This window comes from Alosa pseudoharengus, unplaced genomic scaffold (genome assembly GCF_046254945.1).
Source record: "Alosa pseudoharengus isolate Yale_2024_CS ecotype anadromous, Long Island Sound unplaced genomic scaffold, YU_APseudo_1.1 YU_APseudo_1.1_scf_1, whole genome shotgun sequence".
In the NCBI taxonomy this organism is placed as follows: domain Eukaryota; kingdom Metazoa; phylum Chordata; class Actinopteri; order Clupeiformes; family Clupeidae; genus Alosa; species Alosa pseudoharengus.
In genome coordinates this window covers 51,218,655-51,240,351 of record NW_027468564.1, presented here as the reverse complement: position 1 = coordinate 51,240,351, position 21,697 = coordinate 51,218,655, and the positions used below count along the sequence as shown (strand labels likewise).

The window sequence follows — 21,697 nt, the reverse complement described above, 5'->3', positions numbered from 1 at the left end:
GTCTTTGTAAATCACATTGCATTTTTCTGCTTTTTTTGCACTTCTATTTAGACGCAAACTGCATTTTGTTGTCTTTGTACTTGTACTCTGCAAAAAGACAATAAAGTTATCTAATCTAATAGTGACAACTATTTGTGTACATTCTGCAAGTAAACTTTACTATCCAACATAAAGTACCCTTTACAACTCAAAGTAAGGGTAACTCATTTAACAGTAGTAAATACAACTTTGTTTTTAAGTAAGCTTTACTCGAGGGCATGAAGTAAACTTTACTAGTTGGAAGTAAGTAACCAGAACTTTAAAGTCTTAAGTAAGGATAACTTCTTCTAAGTAAGCATTACTTGTAGACATCAAGTAAACATAACTTGGAAGAGAAAAGTTTTGTTTACTTAACTTATTTAAGGCAACGAGTTTCCACCCTTTTTTCAAGTAACCATTACTTATTATTTTTTACAGTGTACCAACGTTATCGATTAGTTTCAGTTTCTCTCGCGCAGACGCCTGCATTGAATGAATGCTCATACCACCACTTTATTGTATGGCTCCATGTTTAATGACATCGATAGCAGAAACGTTTTAGTTTCTTTTTTGTCGGTCCGCGGTATCTTGATCAACTGTGCAGCAAATTATCAGACGAAGCACCGGGCCTAATTTCACTCCACGACTCCGCGGACCAGCAGTCTCCACGTTGCGGACCCACATCAAAACATAACTATTTCCTGATTGGTTGAGAAATCCTATTTTCTGATTGGCCGATAGGTTAGTAACTGAACAGCAGCTCTCTGAGCTGAATGAGCGCACAGACAGCAACGTTTTGTGACACGTTTGTAAAATATAGCCCTTAGAAATGTCTGTGCGGGCAAGTTAATAATTTCTCGGAGTGAGAAATGCCATGTGTGGCGTGTGAGCGTGTGAAGTCATTGAAATGCGTGTGTCTCACGCTCAATGCGTGAGACTTGAGAGATCTGCGGCTTATAGAATTGCTCTTTTTAATACAGCATGCACATTCCAAAAGTACATTTCTGTTTCCCTGTATGTTAGCAGTAGTCAAAGCTTCGTAGAAAGCAGAATTCTCAATGAAATATTACTCAAATTGAATTAAAATACATAATGTAGATAAGACTGATACTTTTATTTTACACAAAACTGGAGAATCTGATATGGAAGATGTGTGCTCCACTGAAACATACAAATCTTAGAGTGATGTGGGAGCTATGTAAAGGAAGATAGCATGTAAAGAAAGATAGTCTTGACTTTTGGATTTATACATTTTGTAGTGTTCTAAAGTACATTGACCCTGAGATCACAACACAACAGTCTACCACATCACCACCTGCTGGACATCAGAGCGAACTGTGTCCCTGAACTGCATCAGCTGGTCCAGTCTACCACATCGCCACCTGCTGGACAGCAGAGCGAACTGTGTCCCTGACTTGCATCAGCTGGTCCAGGCCACTTTTCAGCTGCTTGGCCAGTTCCCGGATCTTTCTGGCGAACTTGGTCTCCGAGCCCTTCTTGAGCTGCTCCTTGTCCTCCTTGGAGAAGTAGATGTCCATGCTCATTGCGAATCCGTCCAGAACGCCGGAGGACCTTCCGTTCGCTCTCACAGAAATAGATTGGCTGCCGACCACCTGTGCCAACCTCAACACTCTCATGGCGTCCTTGTCTATGCCCCGTAGGATGCCAAGGTTGCACTTCATCAAGCACTCCATCCCCGTGCTGACGAAGTTCAGACAGGCCTCCACATCCTCCATCTGAATCTTGTAGTTCTGCATGATCTCCTCTACTCTCTTCCTCTCCTTGGTGTTGGACATTTTGTTCTTGATGGCCATCGATGCCCCGGTCACGCCCCCCGCTGCGGCTACTCCGATGCCAACAGCGGCCACCGCTAAAGACGCCCCAAAGGTAAAAGGTGCCAGGGCCAAACCTGCGACCGCTGCCACCCCGCCGACTGCCCCCGAGGTGCCCCCTGCAATGCCAGCGATCCTTGTTTTTTTGTGCAGCTCGTCCAGTTTGTCGGCCATGCAGTAGAGCTGGGTGATGTGGTCATTGAAGATCTGACCGCGGAAGAACAGGAGACCCTCAAACAGGTGCAGCGCCAGTCTTACCCGATGAGCCTCATTAGAGATCATCCTACATGGTGCAAGGTAGAGCAGACAAGCAAACACACTGACTAAAAAGGCTTTAAATACAGTGAATATGAGACAAAACATGCTAGAATGAGCTGTTTTCGACTGTCTTAGGAAACCACATACGTCAAATTGTTTTCATCGAATTGGTGATATATGCGCTCTGTCTCTGAAACACACACAAGGCAGCCGAATAGGTGAGTGTTTGACATGGGCAATGAATCATGAACATGAATGGCAGATATAGAAATAAAAGGCATTCAGAATCCAGAGAACACCACTCCTCATCCATGTACTTGGATATGTTACCTTAATCCATCAACGTCTCACCTTTGGCTGTGTTCCACCACTCCAGAAGTATCTCCAGCTCTTCCTGTGAGAGAGTAGGGAGACATAGCAGCATATATGGGTGGTGGTAGTGTAGGGGTGTAGGGGCTGGGCTAGCATGTGGTAGCCAGAAAAGTTGTGGGTTCAATTCCCAGCTTTCACCATTGTGCCCATTTGGGCAGCCGTGGCCTACTGGTTAGCACTTCGGACCTGTAACCGGAGGGTTGCCGGTTCGAACCCCGACCAGTAGGCACGGCTGAAGTGCCCTTGAGCAAGGCACCTAACCCCTCACTGCTCCCTGAGCGCCGCTGTTGATGCAGGCAGCTCACTGCGCCAGGATTAGTGTGTGCTTCACCTCACTGTGTGTACACTGTGTGCTGTGTATGTTTCACTAATTCACGGATTGGGATAAATGCAGAGACCAAATTTCCCTCACGGGATCAAAAGAGTATATATACTTATACTTTATACTTGCCCTTGAGCAAGGCACTTAAACCCGAGTTGCTCTGGGAAGAATAGCCCTTGTACAGTAATATGTCAGAGTTTGTTGTGTTGGCATATTCAATGAGTATCCTTTATACTATCACTCAAATATTCAATAGAGAGTTGTGGTTATTACTCATAAAATAATACACAGTCCTGGCCATAACAGACCTTTGATATATGGCGAGAGGTCTCCAGCCCTCGTGGAAGTCTGGCTGGGAGAGAGAGCTGGTGCTGGAACTTCTGTCTTTCGGCCTGTGAGTAATGATAAGTAAATAAAGACAATGTCCTCGAACATCCAAAACAGACCAAGTTCTTATTGAGTCATTGAGGGAAAAAGCTCTTTGTTTACCGGGACAGGTGGACTGGGAGAGATGCGGTTGCTCCAGGGACCACCGGGACTCTCAGACACAGAGTGGTGCAGTCTTTGGGGCTGCTCGAGTAGATAGGGAACAGAAATCTTATCTCAAATCTCAAATAGGTTGTGGGTGTATAATTCTTATACTATAGTGCCCAAGAACAGCCCATTTTTCCCCCTTTTTTTATTTCATGGACACATTCATACAGCCGGCACAAGTTACTGTACATGTTAGGTTTATTTATTAATGTATCTGAATCTCTCTGGAGAGGTTTATGGGAGAGTATGAGCATGATGGGTCACACACACTCAAGTACACAAAGACAGAGAGAGAGAGAGAGAGCGAGAGAGTTACCTGAGTGTTAAATGGGGGATCAGGCAAAACAGTGATGTACAGCGGCTCTTCAGCAGGCTCAGTCTGGAGTTGAAAAGGTTGGCATATAAAGAGAAGAAGAATGAGTGTGGACAGATTGTATTACATCTATTCTGTTTCCTGTGTGTAATAAGTATTTTACTTTAGCATGTCATCCTTTGGATTATTGTCTTATTGTCTTGATCTAGAAATCAATCAATCAATATTACATAGAATAGAATTACATAGGCCTATAAGAAAACAATTATGAATGAGTTTAATGTATATACATAGTCAGACAGACAGACACAAACTCATACACACACACACACACCAGACCTGTCAACCCTCCCATTTTTTCCAGGGTTCTCACGTATTTTAACTGTTTTCCTGCTGTCTTCCCGTTTTAATATTTTCCTGTAAAATATACCATATTTTATTAGGCCTACTCTCATAACATTAGCCCTACCATCGGACCTCCCTGCTGAATAAAAAAGCCTGACCAGCTTAACGTGGTTTGCTGGTTGACCAGCTTATTAACCATCTTGTTTGACCACTCTATGATGGTTGACCATAGCCTAGAAATCTAGACACCCTAGTGGCAGCAAATGTAATAGGTCTAGCAACTCTCCTTTGGCTTTTGAGCTGAAAACATGAAACTTAGACCAGGCCAATCACATCGTGTATGGCGACGGTTCCGCGTGAATTCCCTGCTACTTGAAAACAAACGGTCTTTGAACTCGAGTTAAACTTTATTTCAATTGGCAAAAGTTTGATCAACTAGCCAACTAGCTCTGCTGGTGGGAAAATACATGGGACTGATGAGTTGTAGCACTATCCTATTGCGTGCAGAGGAAATTTGAAAGATAACCGTTTATCCCGCCCCTCGGATTGAGCGCTGCCAATAGACCTCTGAAGTTCGCCTACAAAAAAGCTGCCATCTTTGACATCTGGTATCTGGCGATTTTTCCTATGGGAAAATAACATGGGGATTTTGAATAATCGCACAAGTTTCGTGGGGATGAAAAAGTCTGAAATGCAGACGTTTTCCTGAACACACTTTTGTCCTCTGCCTTCGAGTGGATACTGTGATCTCCGGTAAGTGAAGGCGGCACACTTAGATGTTTGCTACTCCAGAGCTAACTTGCAATGCAATTTGCCATAGGTAGTTAGCTTCAATTAACAACCGGATCTCCTTATATGGGCAAAGATGGCCGTTTTGGATCTTTTTTGTAGGCGAACTTCAGAGGTCTATTGTGACTTCTCAGACCCTACATCTTGATGTGGCTCTGGCTCGTCAGGCTAGGTCAGGGGTCGGGAACCTTTTTTGCCTGGAGAGCCACTTTTACCAATTTTTTTTTTTTTTAATCTCAGAAGAGCCACATAAAGACGGTTACAAGAAAAAGTTTAGATATTTAACGTACATTAACTTTCATTCAACAGAGGATTTTTTAATACATTTTCTACTAGTTTTAAAAGTAATGTGCAAGTAACTTGAAATGTAAAGTGGAATGACAGAAGTATAGGCCTTAGGCTTCCCATGTAGGCTAAACACCACCCCCTATTTTCCCAGTGTTCTTTTGGTATGCAAAGTAACATCATAGTTAACAACACAACACTCAATTTTCATGACATGACAAGTCATTGGCGAAATTGAACATTAGGCCTACTGTACCAGAGATTAGATTTGGTGATGGCCTTGGAGTCTGCATGGCTGGCTCATATTCAGTGAGGTGAAGTTTCATGCAAGAATTGAGGCTGTCATCATTTAAGGGCAACTCCACGCAAAACTGTCATATATCCATAATGCCAACTAATTGTGTTGGCGTTACAGATGTGACAGTTTTGCGCGGAATTGCCCTTAAACGTGAGCGCAGGTTTGTCTTTATATTTTTCATATGTGAGAAAGATTTCTCATATGCAAGTGGAACCGAACGTTGCAGTGTGCGATATATAATGGGCAGTTCAATTCGCGTTATGGAAACTTCCCCATTTCAGGCGCTTGTGGTCGCGCTCGCAAGCTGTGGTCACTGACGTTTCCTTTTGGACATTTTCCTTATCTACCCTACAGCAAGCGCACACATAAAAATTAAAGGGGAACACATTTTCTTTGTTTTGGATACAACCAGAGCCCGTCTATTAGACATTCTCTGATACAACCGTTAGCTAGCTGAATTTTTAAGTAAATCATCAGCGGATGGAATGTTATCTCGGCACAGCATTGTCCAATGGAATGGATTAAACTACATGAACATATATTATATTTCGAACACTATTTTAACATTTTGATTTCAGTAGGTCCATTTTTAATTTAATACAGTACCAAATTTATTCATGACTTATTGAGTAAACAAATGGCAGGTTTGTCCGAGAGCCAGATGCAGTTCCCAAAAGAGCCACATGTGGCTCGCGAGCCATAGGTTCCCGACCCCTGGGCTAGGTTGATCAGCTAGACCAGCAAAAACATACCTTCAGGGGGCGCTGTGGCACAACTGACTACAGTGCTCATGCCACACGGGTCCAAGTGCCCACGGGGACCCAAGTTCGAGTCCGACCCGGGTCATTTCCCGATCCCACCCCATCTCTCTTTCCCACTCGCCTCCTGTCTGCCTCCTCACTGTCCTATCGAAATAAAGGCAAAAAAGGCCAAGAAAAAGGCAAAGAAATAAACACCTTCTACTGGTTTACCCAGCTTATGATGGTAATTCAGCTGGCTTGTTTGTCGTACCACCATGCTAGCTTATGTTGATCATTATAGCAAACCAGTATGACCATCTTACACCAACAATGTCAAGCTTGGCAGGCTGGTCACCAGCATGACCATCTTACACCAGCTGACCCCACATGACAGGCTGGCCACACTAGCATGTCCACCTGGTGGCCCAACCAGCTACACCAGCAAAGACCAGCAAGAGCTGGAAGAAAACCAGCAAATACTAGCTAAAGCCAACTACCAGCATAAGCTGGTACCCCCTTGCCCTTCCAGTGATGTTTTCAAAGCATCGAAGGTGATAAGATAACGCAGTGGTTGTTGTGAGAGTACAATTTGATGCTAATCTGTAAACAAAGTCATGTTAGACCTAGCTTCACACCTTGTTTTAGTTAGTGCAGCAGTTTTGTAGTCTAAATTCTTGCGGTCAGCAGAGGGATAATGTTGACAGCTATGACACACACACTTACCTTGGCACGGATATGGAGCTCATCTGGTTCAACATACATGGGTTCCACAGTAGACTAAGAGTAGAGAGGTAGATATTTAAAGGGCTATAAATAACAATTTATTAAATGAAAAATGTTGAGGGTACGATAGGCTACCACACATCCTCCACCAACCACACATACATACACACACACACGCACTCCCTACCCACCTGGTATTCATCAATAGTTTTTTGCCTGGTTAAATGCCTGGCTTTGGAGGGTGGAGGGGGAGGAGGTCGAACAGGGCGCAAACCCTGAACAAAAAATCATCAAAACATATTCATGAACGGAATGGGGCTCGTGACAAGATCTCTGTATGACTGCTGTGGGCTTCAGCGTCCCTTTGAGCCTATCACCAAGACCACACTGCAGCCATGCTTAATAAATACCAACATGTGTATCAGCACATGTCTAAGTGACAAATTGGGGAAATGATCATTACATTGTGATAATATATTTTCTCACAATAGGAAGCATTAACAGAATTTGCTTCATGAAGACAAGTGTATAGAACAGGCTCATGTCACCTGAGAGGTTTTCTGAGGTTGCACATGGTAGTCAGCTTGTCTGTTATTAGTTGACGGAGCACTCAGGGCTGTTCCTGTGGTGTCCTGCGGGTGGCACTGTGGTGGTGGAAACGTTGGAGGCCGGGGTGGTGGAGGTGAGGTTGGAGGAGTGGGTGGAACCCCACCGCTGAGATGGGCCTTCAGCTCAGGCCTGTAGTGCTGCTGGGGATTGATAGTGTGCAATGGTCAGATGCGATATGCGATGGTCAGAGAACAGTTTCACCGGTCTTGACAGTAGGAGTCATTGAGAGTTATGATTCTCTAAGGTTCTTGTTATTGGGTACATGAGATTAATTGAATGAAACTTGAATATATGGAAGGAACCTGTCTTGTGAATATTGGATTAAACTTGAGAGTATTGAATGAAAATCTGAATATATTAAATTAAACTTCAGAATGCACTGGTGCCATCTTGAGTTTTCGATATGTAGTATTAGTATTAGTATGTAGTGGAACCCAGAACAGGCTGTTAAGCAAGTTCAATCAGCATTGAGGCATAGGGATATAATGGGCCATGTGCAGCATGGGTGGGGAGGTCTAGGGTTAGGTGCAAGTAAACCCTTGTGGAGCAAGGCTTCTGCAAAAGAAAAGAGGAAAATGGTAGTGGAGGAAATGCATAGACAGGAGGAGACTGTAAGATGTACTAAGGCAGTGTCGCAGGCAAAACAAGGGCAGTGGGTGAACTGGGAAGGGGTGGAAAAAAGACAGATTAGATGGAAAGATCTATGGGGCATGGAAGCTGGTAGGATCAGATTTATGTCAGGTGCTACGTATGATGTGTTCCCATCTCCCAAGAACTTAAGTCAATTGGTGAGGATGATAAATGCACACTTTGTTTGTGTGTGGGCAGCCTCCACCATATCCTATCAGGGTGCAAGGTCAGCAGTGTTTGGAATAACGCCGTTTAAAAGAACGGCGTTAGGTAACGACGTTATTTTTTCACTAACGGAGTACACTAATTACTTTTCCCGTCGTTACAACGCCGTTAATGTTACTGGACGTTAAATGCAGTGCGTTACTATGCATTGACTGAATAAACTGTGTAATCCGAACGCACCCTGGCTCACAGCTAGTGAGGAGGTGGGTTAATAACGACGTAAGCGATTATGATTGGCTAAGACAGAGTCATGTTTCATGATAGCCAATCAGAGCCAGTGTTTTTACACACTTGGCAGCACACTTGCCACACACACACACGCAACCGCTAAATAGAGATTCGACGAAACAGCAGAGGTCAGGAGCAATCCGAAAAGTTGGCCTTTTCAAGGTGGAGATATACAGTAAGCACTACTTCAAATTCATCAAGGCAAGAATGTGCATGTAATGTGTACATTATGTCCAGGAGCGAAGACTTTGTCGACATCAGTTGTAAGCAACTCTAATTTAATGAAGCCTCACACACGCATCTAAAGCTAGTGGCCAAAAACACCGATACCTCCACCACAGACTCGGAGCAAAGTCCTCCAAGCAGCAAAAGCTAGATCTTTCTGCCTCACAACAAAAACCTATGACACAGGCTGAAGTCTACCATAGGTCTGTCGATGTGCAATATCTTGAATTTCCCCTTGGGGATCAATAAAGTATCTATCTATCTATCTATATATCTATCTATCTATCTAATAAATATTGAAAGTTATGTAGCCTACAAACACCTGTCTGTTCTACTCATTTCAACTGACTACTCAAAACTGCTCAAAAAAATCCAAACATATAGCATGACATATAGCAACCTTTTTTTTTGTAACAGTAACGCAAATAGTTACTTTCCCTGGTAACGAGTTACTCTTATCATAGAGTAATTCAGTTACTAACTCAGTTACTTTTTGGAACAAGTAGTGAGTAACTATAATTAATAACTTTTTTAAAGTAACATTCCCAACACTGAAGGTCAGTCTCACCCAGGGGCGGTATACATGGCGTCACAACCAGGTATTGAAATGTTTGGCAGCGGCAATTGAGGATAAATTGAGAGTCAGTTCATTAGCAACTAGTAAAGGGGTTAGGCAAATTAACTTTGTGGAACGAGGTTTATCCCCCTGACGTACAAAGGCCAGGTGTAAAACCGGTCAGTTGGAAAATGGAGCGGCCTGGAAATGAAGGTTGATCTTGTCCAGCAGATGCGGTACCTCCACATAATAGTGAGCACTAGATTAAGACCGGACCTACTTCTGTGGTCGGATTCAGAGAAGATAGTTTATTTCATTGAACTTACTGAAATACACTGAAATAGCAGAGGAGGCAGCCCAGCGAGGTTGGAATGCGCGACTAAGGGACCATTCGTTATTTATAAACGGGGTCACAGGAGGGATTTTGAGTGCTTCAATCAAAAGTTGCTTGACCCTCCCCTGCCTGTAAGAAATTGTTCAACGACCCTCATGCAGTCTTTTCAAAAAAGACATGACCCTCCCCGGCCAACTGTCGATACCTTCCACCCACGCTGTAAAGCGCTACGAAAACACATCGACTTACGCTATTGTTCTAAATTCACCCTCTGCTTTCTGATCTTACACATCACACTTCACCAAGATGGTGGCCATTTCAGTAGATTTACTCACTAACATTGTTGTGGAAACACAATAAGCATGGAAAAAGTATTCACATGAAATAAAACAATAAAACATTGAGACCATTCAACAAAGCACACTGGGTAATAACAAATTCAACACATGAACTTGTTGCTATTGACTCGTCTCTAGGCTTCCTCAGTCATTGTAAAGCTGCCGAAGCTGAACATTATCCAAAACTCAATTTCTCAAACGAGCGTCAATTTGGGAGCTTGCTACACTCCTTCCTTCTCAAATGACTTGAAAAGGCCGTTTGCACAATTTCACAAATAATCACAGGGACCGAAAAATACCTAACATGCCAACTTTTTCCGGGTTTAGGCCTATCATTTTAACTTTTCCCCGCTGTCTTGCCGTTTTAATATTTTCCCGTAGAATATCCCATATTACTGTAATACTCTCATAACATTAGTCCTGCATTCTGGCCTGTCTCTGTGTTGTCCTGTTGTTACCCCTTGCCCTTCCAGAGAAACAGATATTCAAATCATTGTTTTGCTTGCTTGAATGCGAACTCAGAGTGATGTTAAACCTAGGCTTATTTAAGTTAACGACGTGGTTGTCGTGAGAGAACGATTCATTGGCTACTGTAGACCATAAACTGGCTATTTATATGACCAATGTATTTGTTCAACTTTATGAAGCAGAATTACGCACTTCTACTTGGAACGTAACACATTTTTGTTGGCAGGAGAGAATGACAGCGATTAACAAATTGCACTTGTTGCTGGTTACTAATAAATAGGGCCTACTACATATTTTTTTGCAAACAACAAAAACAGAAAGGATGGAGACAGCAAAGCTAGAGATGGGCAGGAACAAGGTCAATTGGTAGAAATGCTTGTCAAAACGTTATAGAGCTGGATGTGTGGATGAATGAAGCACAAGTATGCTTTATAAGCATGCACACTGTTTAAAGTTAGGCTAGGCTACACGGTAAACTACAAGTAAACCAAAGTTAAATTTAGCTTTTTTAGGGCTGGATGAAGTTGACCAAATGGATATACACTGTTAGGCGTGAATAAAGTAGGCTACTTTGTTGCTCCAACCCTTCCAACGTTAATGGGGACGGATGTTGACATTTTCGTGAGAAACCCGGGAAATCTCCCTTATTTTCATTGTTCAATGTTGACAGAGCTATGGAACGAAAGAGAACGTTACTGTATATGGCGACAGAAATCAACAATCAAACAAGCCACTTTGATTTTTTGGTGTTTTCATTAATACAAAAGATGGGTGACCCCCCTCCTAGACAAAAAAAAGTTAGGTGACCCTCCCCTCAACAAAGAATAAAAAGACATGACCCTCCCCTATTTTCCTCTGGTGACCCCGTTTATAAATAACGAACGGTCCCTAAGGACTATTGAAATCGGCGCACAAGGGTTTGTGGCCAGATCTGCTATTGGCTTGCTGTCTGAATTGAGCGTTTGTGGACGAAGTCTAAGGCAGGTGGTTAGTAACATGTCCTTGGCAGCAGAACAAGTAAGTGAATGGTTGTGGGTAAGGAGAAGTTACAGTTCTTGGGGAGCAAGCTAAGGTAAGCTAACTGACTCATTTGTTTGTGTTTGTGACGGACTGTGCCTGGGTCGATGGTGGTTGGTTAGGGTTTTTAGGGTTATGGTTCAGTCCGCATCAACAGGACAGACCAACCTAACCAACCTAGACCATGCCTAGGTTGGTTAAGAGTATTTTGGATATATATTGGATATTTCAATGTGGTGAATCCAGAGAATCTTAACAGTGAATCCAGGATGCTGGTTTCACTGTTAAGCCTTCATGAGATGTCGTGGGCCTAACTTAACGAAACATCAGTGAATGAGGGTGCCCACTTGATAACCCCAATGACATGCTGCATACTGTATACTGCTGTTAGATGGGCCATTTGTCTTGTGTTTGTGACCATTGTTTGGCAGATTGGTGGTTAGCGTGCTTTTTAAAATTAATTTGGGCAGGGGCTTCTGAATGTGTTTTTGGCACAAGGGATTATAACACCTAATCCTGTGTATTAATGTAATTACTCAGCACAGATGCATCTGATACAGACAAATCAGCATTAAGGATCAACTGAGCAGATCTAGGCATTAATAAAAGGCTACCCAATCAGATCTAGGCATTAATAAAAGGCTACCGAATCAGTTTGCCTCAAAGGGTTGCATCTAAAGGGCAATATTTTGTATGATCTGTGGGAGGATACAAAAATGTGTATCTTGATACTGGTGTTTCAAGAGTTTGTCACGAAGACATTAGTGGGTAGCCTGACGAGCCAGACCCACATTAAAATGTAGGGTCTGGGCACTCACCGTTCGCAGTGCTCAGGCTCTGCCTGATGCACACGCGTCCAGCTTTGCGGGGCCAATGGTGGCGCTTGCTCTAATTTCTGCCTCCCTTTTTTCGCCAATCACCGCACAGCGACTGCTCATTTCTTACCAATGGAATATTCATGCTCCATTTCCTGCCAATCAAACGCCGCACCGGCTCTTCAATTTCTGGCCACTCGTGTCATCCAGCGCTGTCTGTCATCTCTACGAATCACGGATCCCAGGTAGGCTAGGACATTTTTTCTATTAATAATGAATTATTACGTTTATTTAGTTTAGTAATTAGTTACATTTCTCTAACTAAGACTATGGGACAGTGGTGGTATGCTGCAGCATTTGTGACATTAACTAGCATTAGTGGTAGTATAACTGTTAACGTAAGGTAAATTATGTTGTTGACATTAGCTTGCTAACGTTAGAACCAGTCTGGATGGTTAGAACTAGCCAACATTAACGTTAGACAGCTTCTTTTTGTTCTGTCTCACCTTCTCACATTTTCTCACAATTTGCCAGACTGTCAGATATTTAACGTTAGCTCAACAACGTTTGAGTGAATCATATCACAATTTACGATTGCGAAGTTGTTATGATAGCGTTATAGGCCTATCTATCATGTTAGGATATAGTTTACAATGTTGACAGTCATATCATAATTGTAATGGCATCAATGAAGACATCGGGAAAGGAGTGGTATACCAGACTTAAAAAAGTATGCCAACACAGGGACCTGACCCTAAGGTGAAAAAGTGGCACGAACTCTATTAAAAGGTTACTTTACAGTAGGCCTACTCTGTGTTCTGTAGGCTATTGTGTTAACAGACTCACTGGATCAATAGGACAAGTGAGCTAATAACCAATGAATGAAAACCAGTGTAATTCACCTGTCTTGTGTCTTAGTATGCACAGTATGCATGTCTGTGTTACAGATTGAGAAATGTCCGGCGCAGCTTAGGGGCCAGACATCACTTTGTATGGGTCAGGGTCAGCAGACATGTGCATGTGGTTTCCACTCTGCTGAGGTAGTGTGTGTCACTTATTATTCTGACAGCAGTATTGATATCTTTGGTGACGATTTAAAGTGATTATTTTTAATTCCTCAGCCTAAAAGTGCAACACCAGCTCTCAAGGACACAGGTGTCACACCATCAGGTCCAGTTCTGACCGCTCATAATGCCACAGGTGCCACACCATCAGGTCCAGTTCTGACCGCTCATAATGCCACAGGTGCCACACCATCAGGTCCAGTTCTGACCGCTCATAATGCCACAGGTGCCACACCATCAGGTCCAGTTCTGACCGCTCATAATGCCACAGGTGTCACACTAGGAGCTCCTCCCGCTGCTGCACCTGGACCATCAGGCACCTCCCCTTTCAAGCCCTGGAAAGTGCTTGATAAACTGGTGAGTCAAGTCCTGCCAATTCTTTTATCAAACAATTTTATTGTATTATTTTCACACTGGCCCACACAGACATACAGTCACTCACTTTCTTTGTGTGTGTGAATCAGACTTCCATTAGTGTGGCCCCCACCAACAGACATCTTGCTGTCATGTGTCAGGACCCAGCTGCATCCTCCATCCAAGCTTTTGGACATTGACACCACCTCCTGCATCACCACTGGCCCGGTCTCCTCCTCCATCACCACTGACCTCACCGCCTCCTCCATCACCACTGACCTCACCGCCTCCTCCATCACCACTGACCTCACCGCCTCCTCCATCACCACTGGCCTGGTCTCCTCCTCCATCACCACTGGCCCCGCCACCTCCTCCATCGCCTTGTACACTGGCCCCGTCACCTCTAACTCCTGCTCTGTTGGTCCAGCCATCAGAACTGGTAAGTAAGCTATTACTTAAGACTGAAATTATCCTAAATTACTCATATAACTAAACTATGTCAAACTACATGTTTCTAAATAGTAATTAATCATATAAATATGATTGTCTCCCTCATAACTTTTACTCATTATGTTTTTATTTACTATATTAGTTTAGGCTGTAGACGAACATAACATGCCAGGCATGGACAAGGTGGACAGCCCAGCTGAGTTCCTGGTGGATCTGCGTCATGAGCCATCCTTGACCCTTACCAACCAGCAGGCTGGCAGAATTGTAAATCTGTGGCAGAACCTGTTGCCATATGACCAACAACGTGTGGCCTTTGCTGCACGGGACCAAGAACGGCTCAACCAAGGACGGTTCCGTTCTCCTCAAAAGAAAAAGGACTTCACACCAGGAGTGCCACTTTGCAGCGGATTGCCTACTCCAGCCTTTCCCTACGCCAGTTGTTTTTACCCTCCCAGAGCCCAGCCACAGGCACTGTTTTCCCCTTTACCTGCTCCCTCTGTGCATCCCAGACCTCCTGCTATCCTACAACAGCCCTCACCTGGCCCACAGAAACCCACCTCCAAGGCCAAGTTTAATAAACGAACAGTGGAGGTGAATTCATGCCAGAAATGTGGACAGTTCCGGACAAAGGCAAATGGCCACAGACAGTATAAGGGCACTATATACAGCCCAAATACAGAGCCTAAGTCAAAAGAGGAGTGGCTGAAAGAAATGAAAAGTAAATTGTAAATGTGTACACTACTGGTGTAGTTTGTAGGGTTGTTCTCATGCTCATGCGTGTGTGTGCAAATAAATACATTTTAATTGGTTTTCATTGTGTCTTCTGCATTGATTTTTGTCAATGTCAGTTATTCTTATACAGATTCTGCATAGTGGTTTAAGTCAGATAAAATATGTGCAATATCTAAAGTATTATACTTTATTAAATTATATATATAATATATATATAATATGTAGGCTACTCTTTACAGGTACAGCCCATTGTTAAGAACTGCTTACTCTGTGAATCTGAGTGTTATAGCTCATGTGGGCATGAAGATAAAAAAAGTATGCATGCTGCCCCTAGTGGTATGGCGGCAAACACATCCAAAATATCTGAAAAATAATAAAAAATATACTATGCATTTTTTTGATGATTAAAATGTCTGGATATATCCACCTGCTTCATTCACACTCCTTTCTTTCCCCCTTTCTCTTCTTCCCCCCTCCAGGTAGACGAATGTTCCCCTCACCCGACAGCGCTATGAGTCCCATGCGTTTTCCCACCAGCGGAGCTAGTGGGCTAGTTCAAGCTTTTGCCAACTTAAAAAAAGCTTAACTCGTGTCACACTGTTCGCCAACAGCAACATCCATCATCTTTGTTTTCAAGTAGCAGGGAATTCAAGCCAAACTCTGCCATCACAAACCAACGGAGAGTTGCTAGACTAGCCCTGGAAGCAAATGTAATTTGCTGCCGCTAGTGTGCGTCTAGATTTCTAGGCTAATTAGTGGCAGAGCACAGATAAAATGCCTCACAGATTTAAGATCTGCTGTGAGCTCGCAGTGCTTCTGTGGTCTTGTCTTGGGGCTTACGCATCAAGGCATCACAAAACATGTCAAGACCTGGCATCCGAGCAAGCGTGTATTTCTTGTTTCTCTCAAGAGAGTAATACTATTTACCACAATGAATAATGTATCGTACAATTCTTAGACCAGAATTTGTGAAGTCAAATCACAACATGAGAGGGAAAGGAAATTATCTCTTGTGTTTACATAAAAAAATGTTTGTCTGAAAAAGTTCACCATACATAACCTATTCCATTAAAGCAATAAAATCCTATCCTCAGTGAGCCAGACAAACCTGCAGAACACAATTTAAATTTGCGAACAGGTTTGTCTCGGTTCACCCACACTACGGAAATCCCTTGAGGCAGCCTTTATAGTTTAACTCCTCAAGTCTGAAAGTCCAAACATTCATCCTTGCAGATTTTTCTGTATGAGTTACCATGTCTGCAGGAAACATGACCAAATTATAAATGCCAATATAAAGTATAGTATGAGTATACTCTTTGATCCCTTGAGGGAAATTTCCCAATCCGTGAAATAGTGAAACAGCTGTCTGCAGCATGATGTAGTATTGGTATGTTGTTGATAGAAAGTATGCCAAAAGAATTGTATGGTTACTACAGGGGGTGAAGACAAACACACAGTGGCCAACATGTTCATCTGAAGTCACCTCAGTGCTCTAACTCTGAGAGAATAAGTTACACCAACTTGTTTTAAATAGGACACTTTTAGTTTAGGGCCTCTTTGTTTTTAAACTTTGTCTACAGTGTCTACACACAACTGTGATCAAAATCCTTCTTACCCACTTGTTTACTCTGTAGTATTCAGATGATGTTGAGTTACACCGTCATCATAAAAGAATACTAAAAAATAATTTCTTATCTCACCTTTGCCATGTGTTCCAATCAGCAATCTCCACTCATGAGTGTTGGGTGATAATACCGCAAATCTTCATCTCACTTTCATCTGATGCCACTGATGAAATGCGAAATGGAAGTACTTCTTTGTCCGAGTACAAAAATGTCTACGGCATGTTGAGCTGACTTCTTAAGATGTCAAACACTATTGTGAAACAAGTGACAACCAACCAAACCTGTTTATCCATAGAGGTATCTAACATGTAAACATACATGACCTAAATCAGTCTCTCACTACATTACAGCATCCTTGTAGTCAGTGCAGCGAACTCCACAGAGCTGACACAGCAGGACTCCGCCCACACCCCACCCTCCTTCCACTCCGCCCACTTAAACCCCCATGTTTCAACAGTGTAAAGAAAGGTGTGGAACAGAGGCCATGAGTTTGCGGACGAGGCCTTTAATCAGGAACCACTACAGAAAGGACTCTCTTGGAAATCATCATCATGAAACTGTTTCAGCATTCTCATTGTCCTCTCAATCACCTCCTGACCCCATGATTACATCGACTGCGTAGCACAATGGAGAAGCTGTTATATAAGTATAAGTATATATACTCTTTTGTTCCCGTGAGGGAAATTTGGTCTCTGCATTTATCCCAATCCGTGAATTAGTGAAACACACTCAGCACACAGTGAACACACAGTCAGGTAAAGCACACACTAATCCCGGCACCTGCAACAACAGTGGCACTCGGGGAGCAGTGAGGGGTTAGGTGCCTTGCTCAAGGGCACTTCAGCCGTGCCTACTGGTCAGGGTTCGAACCGGCAACCCTCCGGTTACAAGCCCGAAGCGCTAACTAGTAGGCCACGGCTGCCCCCGAGTGTCGTCTATTATCCCTTACTTAAAGTGTATATGTCAGATTAAAAATATTTTTTTGACAAATGGGGACATGAAGCAAGATTCATTGTATTGAATTAAATACAATAGAACAATATTTACAGTTATTCCACTGCTTGGTTGAATTTCCCATTGTCCTACGTAATTTAGAACGAGCATTAACCATATGTTATTTGCACACCTATGAAGTAAATCCATTTTTTTGGCCTTATCACACTTGTATATTAATTCGCCGAACTCGTTGTGAAGTTTAAATGAACCGTCACGTTGCATCCGAGCTGTAAAATGCAGACGTTCAGAACATAGTAACATTGTAGCATATGACGGAGGTGGCTTTTAGCTAGATTCGCATGTCCAAATTTCCGTCAAGGATTCCCGGGACACTGTAAGACCGGTGTAAATGAAACTTGGTGGGCATGTAACCCCACATGGATAGCATGGAACCTCCTGTTTTCGTTTTGATCTGTAGCCCCCCCCCTGCTGGACTGGACCCCCCGAAAGGAGGGTAGGGCAGACACAGTTTTCTGTGAATATCTCGACAACCGTTGGGTTTAGGAGGACCAATTGGAAGTGTAGGATCATTATGACACCCTCTGAATGCACGCCAAGTTTCGTGGAATTCCGTTCATGGGGGGCCACACAATAAATTTATTTATGTTACTATACCCCAACTGGCCGGAGACAGTTTTCTGTGAATATCTCGAGAACCGTAGGGCCTAGGAGGTCCACCTTTGTTTTGTATGTTGGTCTTAAGGGGGCATGTCAACCTATCCCATTACCACTTATTTCATGTATAGCGCCACCTAGTTAAAAATTAAAAAGCAAAACATTAGGTGTTTTCATCACATCAATATCTCTGGCTGACATGGTCAAAACTGCACGAAATTGAAAGTGTAGGATCATTATGACACCCTCCGAATGCATGCCAAGTTTCGTGGACTTTCGTTCATGGGGGGCCTTACAATAAAATAATTTATGTGTACATTTAGTGACCGTACACCAACAAGGATTCCCGGGACACTGAAAGACCGGGGTACACGAAACTTGGTGGGCATGTAACCCCACATTGATAGCATGGAACCATCGCTTTTTGTTTTGATCTGTAGCCCCCCCCACTGGACTGGACCCCCCGAAAGGAGGGTAGGGCAGACACAGTTTTCTGTGAATATCTTGAGAACCTTAGGGCCTAGGATGACCAATTTTTTGCGTATGTTTGCCTCCAGGGGTCATGTAAACCCATTCCATATGCACACATGTGCATAAACAGATACACACGCAAACACATACATTCACAGTAATCCTACGTATGACACATACTCACACAGTAGACATATATACGCATGCATGCACATGCACACACACAGGAACATAAACAGGCAAACACACACATGCACGCACACCCACCCACCCACACACACATAAACATAAACATGTTACACGCACACATGCACACAATTCAAGAATTTCTCAGAATTATGAACAGGCAAGATGGGGGAGGGGTTGTATAAAATGTATATTACATGTGAAATCTGTGAACTAATCATGTTTTGGTACTTGTTGTCTAGCAGATACCAGTGAGAATTTAATGTGCATAATGCAATTCAGTGAGACAGTTAGAATCATATATGCCTTTCAGCGTGACTTATTTTTGTGGAAAACATGTGCTGGACTGGGCGGCGGTCATATTTTGTACCACTCTGCGGTACATCTAGTTTGTTTTCAAGTAGCAGGGAATTCAAGCCAAACCGTTGCAACTCTGCCATCAATCATTATGTTAAGACTCTATACACGATTTCATTGGCCTGATTAAGTTTCGATTTCTGGAGCTCACGAGCTTATTTTACGCTGATAAGGCCAAAAATGTCCTCTATGACATACAAGTGGTTCATAAGCATGAGCCTGACTGGCAGGGACAAAGTGAAGACAAATAGGCTACAACATTTAAGTAAATCATGGCCATCAGTGAGAAATTGATTAGGGGTGTGAGTAGGATCGGATCACTATTAGGCTATGTATCATGGCTTAAAAATGGCAGTTGTGTCATTTTCCATCACATAGGCTTTTATATACAACAAGTTAAGTAGAATCAGTAAGCAAATGAATAGTCTGTCTATAGCTAACATTAGTTGATAAGCAGATGGATATATAAAGAGCAAATGTGTGGTAGGCTAGCCCATATACACTGATGGTTTTATAGTCAGGTCTCTAAAGCAGGAAGCATGTATGCCCATGGTTGGCTGAACACAGACTAATAAGTTGCTTACTGATTATATTTAGTTTAGGCTATATAATGGCCTATATGTGATGGCTAGTGACACAACTGGCATTTTCAAGCATTGCTACTTACCCATATCCTCTTCATCACATTTTAAGATGAATAACGGTTGCCAGTGAAGAAAAAATGTATCAGGATAATTTTATGTCAGGCAGGTAGTAGACTCTAGCATGACATACTGGAATGAAGTCATGTTTTTGGCCTCATCAGTGTAAAAAAACCTACTGTATGATCCCTTATCCCATGTGTTTTAATTGACCAACTTTGCTGGACTCCCTCTTATGAGGTCATCATTGTGTCTGGAATGTTTCCTGGAATGTTCATAAATTCAGTTATAAAAATAACTGTAAATATTGTTCTATTGTAGGCTATTTAAAGTTGATTTTTCAAGAAAAATCACTAGGCTACTCACTACTATCTTGCTTCATGTCCCTTCATTTGTCAAAAATGTTTTTTAACCTGACATATACACTTTAAGGGTTTTGACACTAGTGCCATTTCGTTCCATTGGTGAGTCGTCTTATGATTCATCTTAGTTAACTATAAAATCTTTGCTGCCAGTGAGTAGACACATCTCCAGTAGGCTACATGATTCGTAGTAGTGCAGCAGATTAGTAAAAAAATCGTTCACTTTGGTATAGAAGCATGAAATTTGGCACAGATACTCTCTAAGGGCCACTATTTTGGAAAAAGGCGCTGGCCTTTGCAAAAATTCAAGGCATTTTTCAAAGTGAGTGTTGCTTTAATAGTGTACTCTGTTGGGACTGAGTTAAAAGGAAGGATTGAAAAAATAACATAAATTCACATTTTTACCAGCTCAAAGGCCTTGTGGTTAGAGTGTCCAGCCTGAGCTTGAGAGGTTGTGCCCTGTCGAGTCATAATAAAGAATGTTAAAAATGGTAGCCAATGCTGTGTTTTATTGGGGGCAACATATCCAGGAAGGTGTTCATATACATCATGGTCCAGAATCAGGAAATCGGCTCTCGCCCACTGCAAACTTACTTTTTTATTCACATTTGCAATTGCACAGTTCTGTGCAAGTGAAACCCAATCTAAAACATTTGCATCCTCCACGGCACTCTGATTTGCAGCCACACTTGGCTAGCTGTTCACAACTTTGTGCAACTGGTGCATTTGCTGTCCAGAAGACCCCCCATTGTTCACCAAGCTTTTTTCATCTCCAGTCAGCAGGACTCTGCTTCTGACTGACACTGGGTTGCTTGATCCCATATGCAGCCTGCCTGATATGCAGCACATTTAGTGTGTTGAAGCAGAGCTGCCCTTGTTGGAGGAATGGCTTCATATGGCCTCTGCTTTCGGGCAAACATGTCAAGTCTAGCGTCATCTACACTGACAGCTGTGCTTGATCGATCATACAGCAGGACCACAAACTTCTCAAGGATCTCCAGGTCACTATTGTGAAAGAGTGGAATGTTGGTGGCAATCATTTTATAGCCATCATGTTGAGAAACATGATGGGTAGGTGGTGATAGGAGGGGTTCCTTTGTGGCCAACATTTCATTCACTCTTGGCTGACATGGGATTTTCATTTGCCATTTTGGGGGATTGTTGTCTGATTAAGGCCGAGGGGTTATCCTTTTACCACCTCAATCATAGACATAGTACACATTCAAGTATGGGATACAACTAGGTTTGGGTCACCTACACCTAGCCAGATCATTCATCCAGTGCCATTTAAGTCCCGTGTGATCTGTACACCTTCCAAGTCATTTATTGCCCCGCTTACCCTTGGCTCGGCTCTCCCGTGCTGGCACAACCTGTCAATTCAGGTGCGGCTATCTAACTACATCTAGCATCACCATTTGAAAAATTGATGTAAGGATTCAAGAGAAATGGCGGCCATCTTGAAAAATGGTTGTCATCTTGAATTTTTGAGGGACAAGGACATTTTCCAAAAAAAAACATTCTTAAGAGAGTATTTTCACAAAATGTTATGCCTACATCACTGTTTGAACGA

At 42.8% G+C, this 21,697-nt stretch overlaps 1 protein-coding gene across 2 annotated transcripts; it reads right to left on the bottom strand.

The window, feature by feature from the left end:
• Positions 1-1,113: 1,113 nt before the first annotated feature.
• On the bottom strand, positions 1,114-16,843 carry LOC143132235 (uncharacterized). Of its 2 annotated transcripts, none has more exons than XM_076291629.1 (10): positions 16,575-16,843; positions 7,378-7,578; positions 7,021-7,104; positions 6,830-6,883; positions 3,653-3,715; positions 3,292-3,372; positions 3,111-3,194; positions 2,460-2,502; positions 2,256-2,298; positions 1,114-2,133 (listed from the first exon to the last, which is right to left on the bottom strand). In XM_076291629.1, the coding sequence occupies exons 1-10, from the start codon at positions 16,581-16,583 to the stop codon at positions 1,386-1,388; spliced, it is 1,410 nt and encodes a 469-aa protein (XP_076147744.1). In that variant the 5' UTR covers positions 16,584-16,843; the 3' UTR covers positions 1,114-1,385. The 2 variants fall into 2 exon arrangements, with proteins under 2 accessions (XP_076147744.1, XP_076147753.1); XM_076291638.1 differs by having other exon boundaries at positions 7,378-7,575.
• Positions 16,844-21,697: the final 4,854 nt, after the last annotated feature.

Bases quoted from the DNA above. Each gene is read 5' to 3' on its own strand.
- LOC143132235 (XM_076291629.1), bottom strand. The intron at 3,716-6,829 runs GTAAGTGTGTGT...TTTCAACTCCAG, and splicing joins AGCTCCATATCCGTGCCAAG to ACTGAGCCTGCTGAAGAGCC. The intron at 2,503-3,110 runs GTCTGTTATGGC...ACTCTCTCACAG, and splicing joins CCTCTCGCCATATATCAAAG to GAAGAGCTGGAGATACTTCT.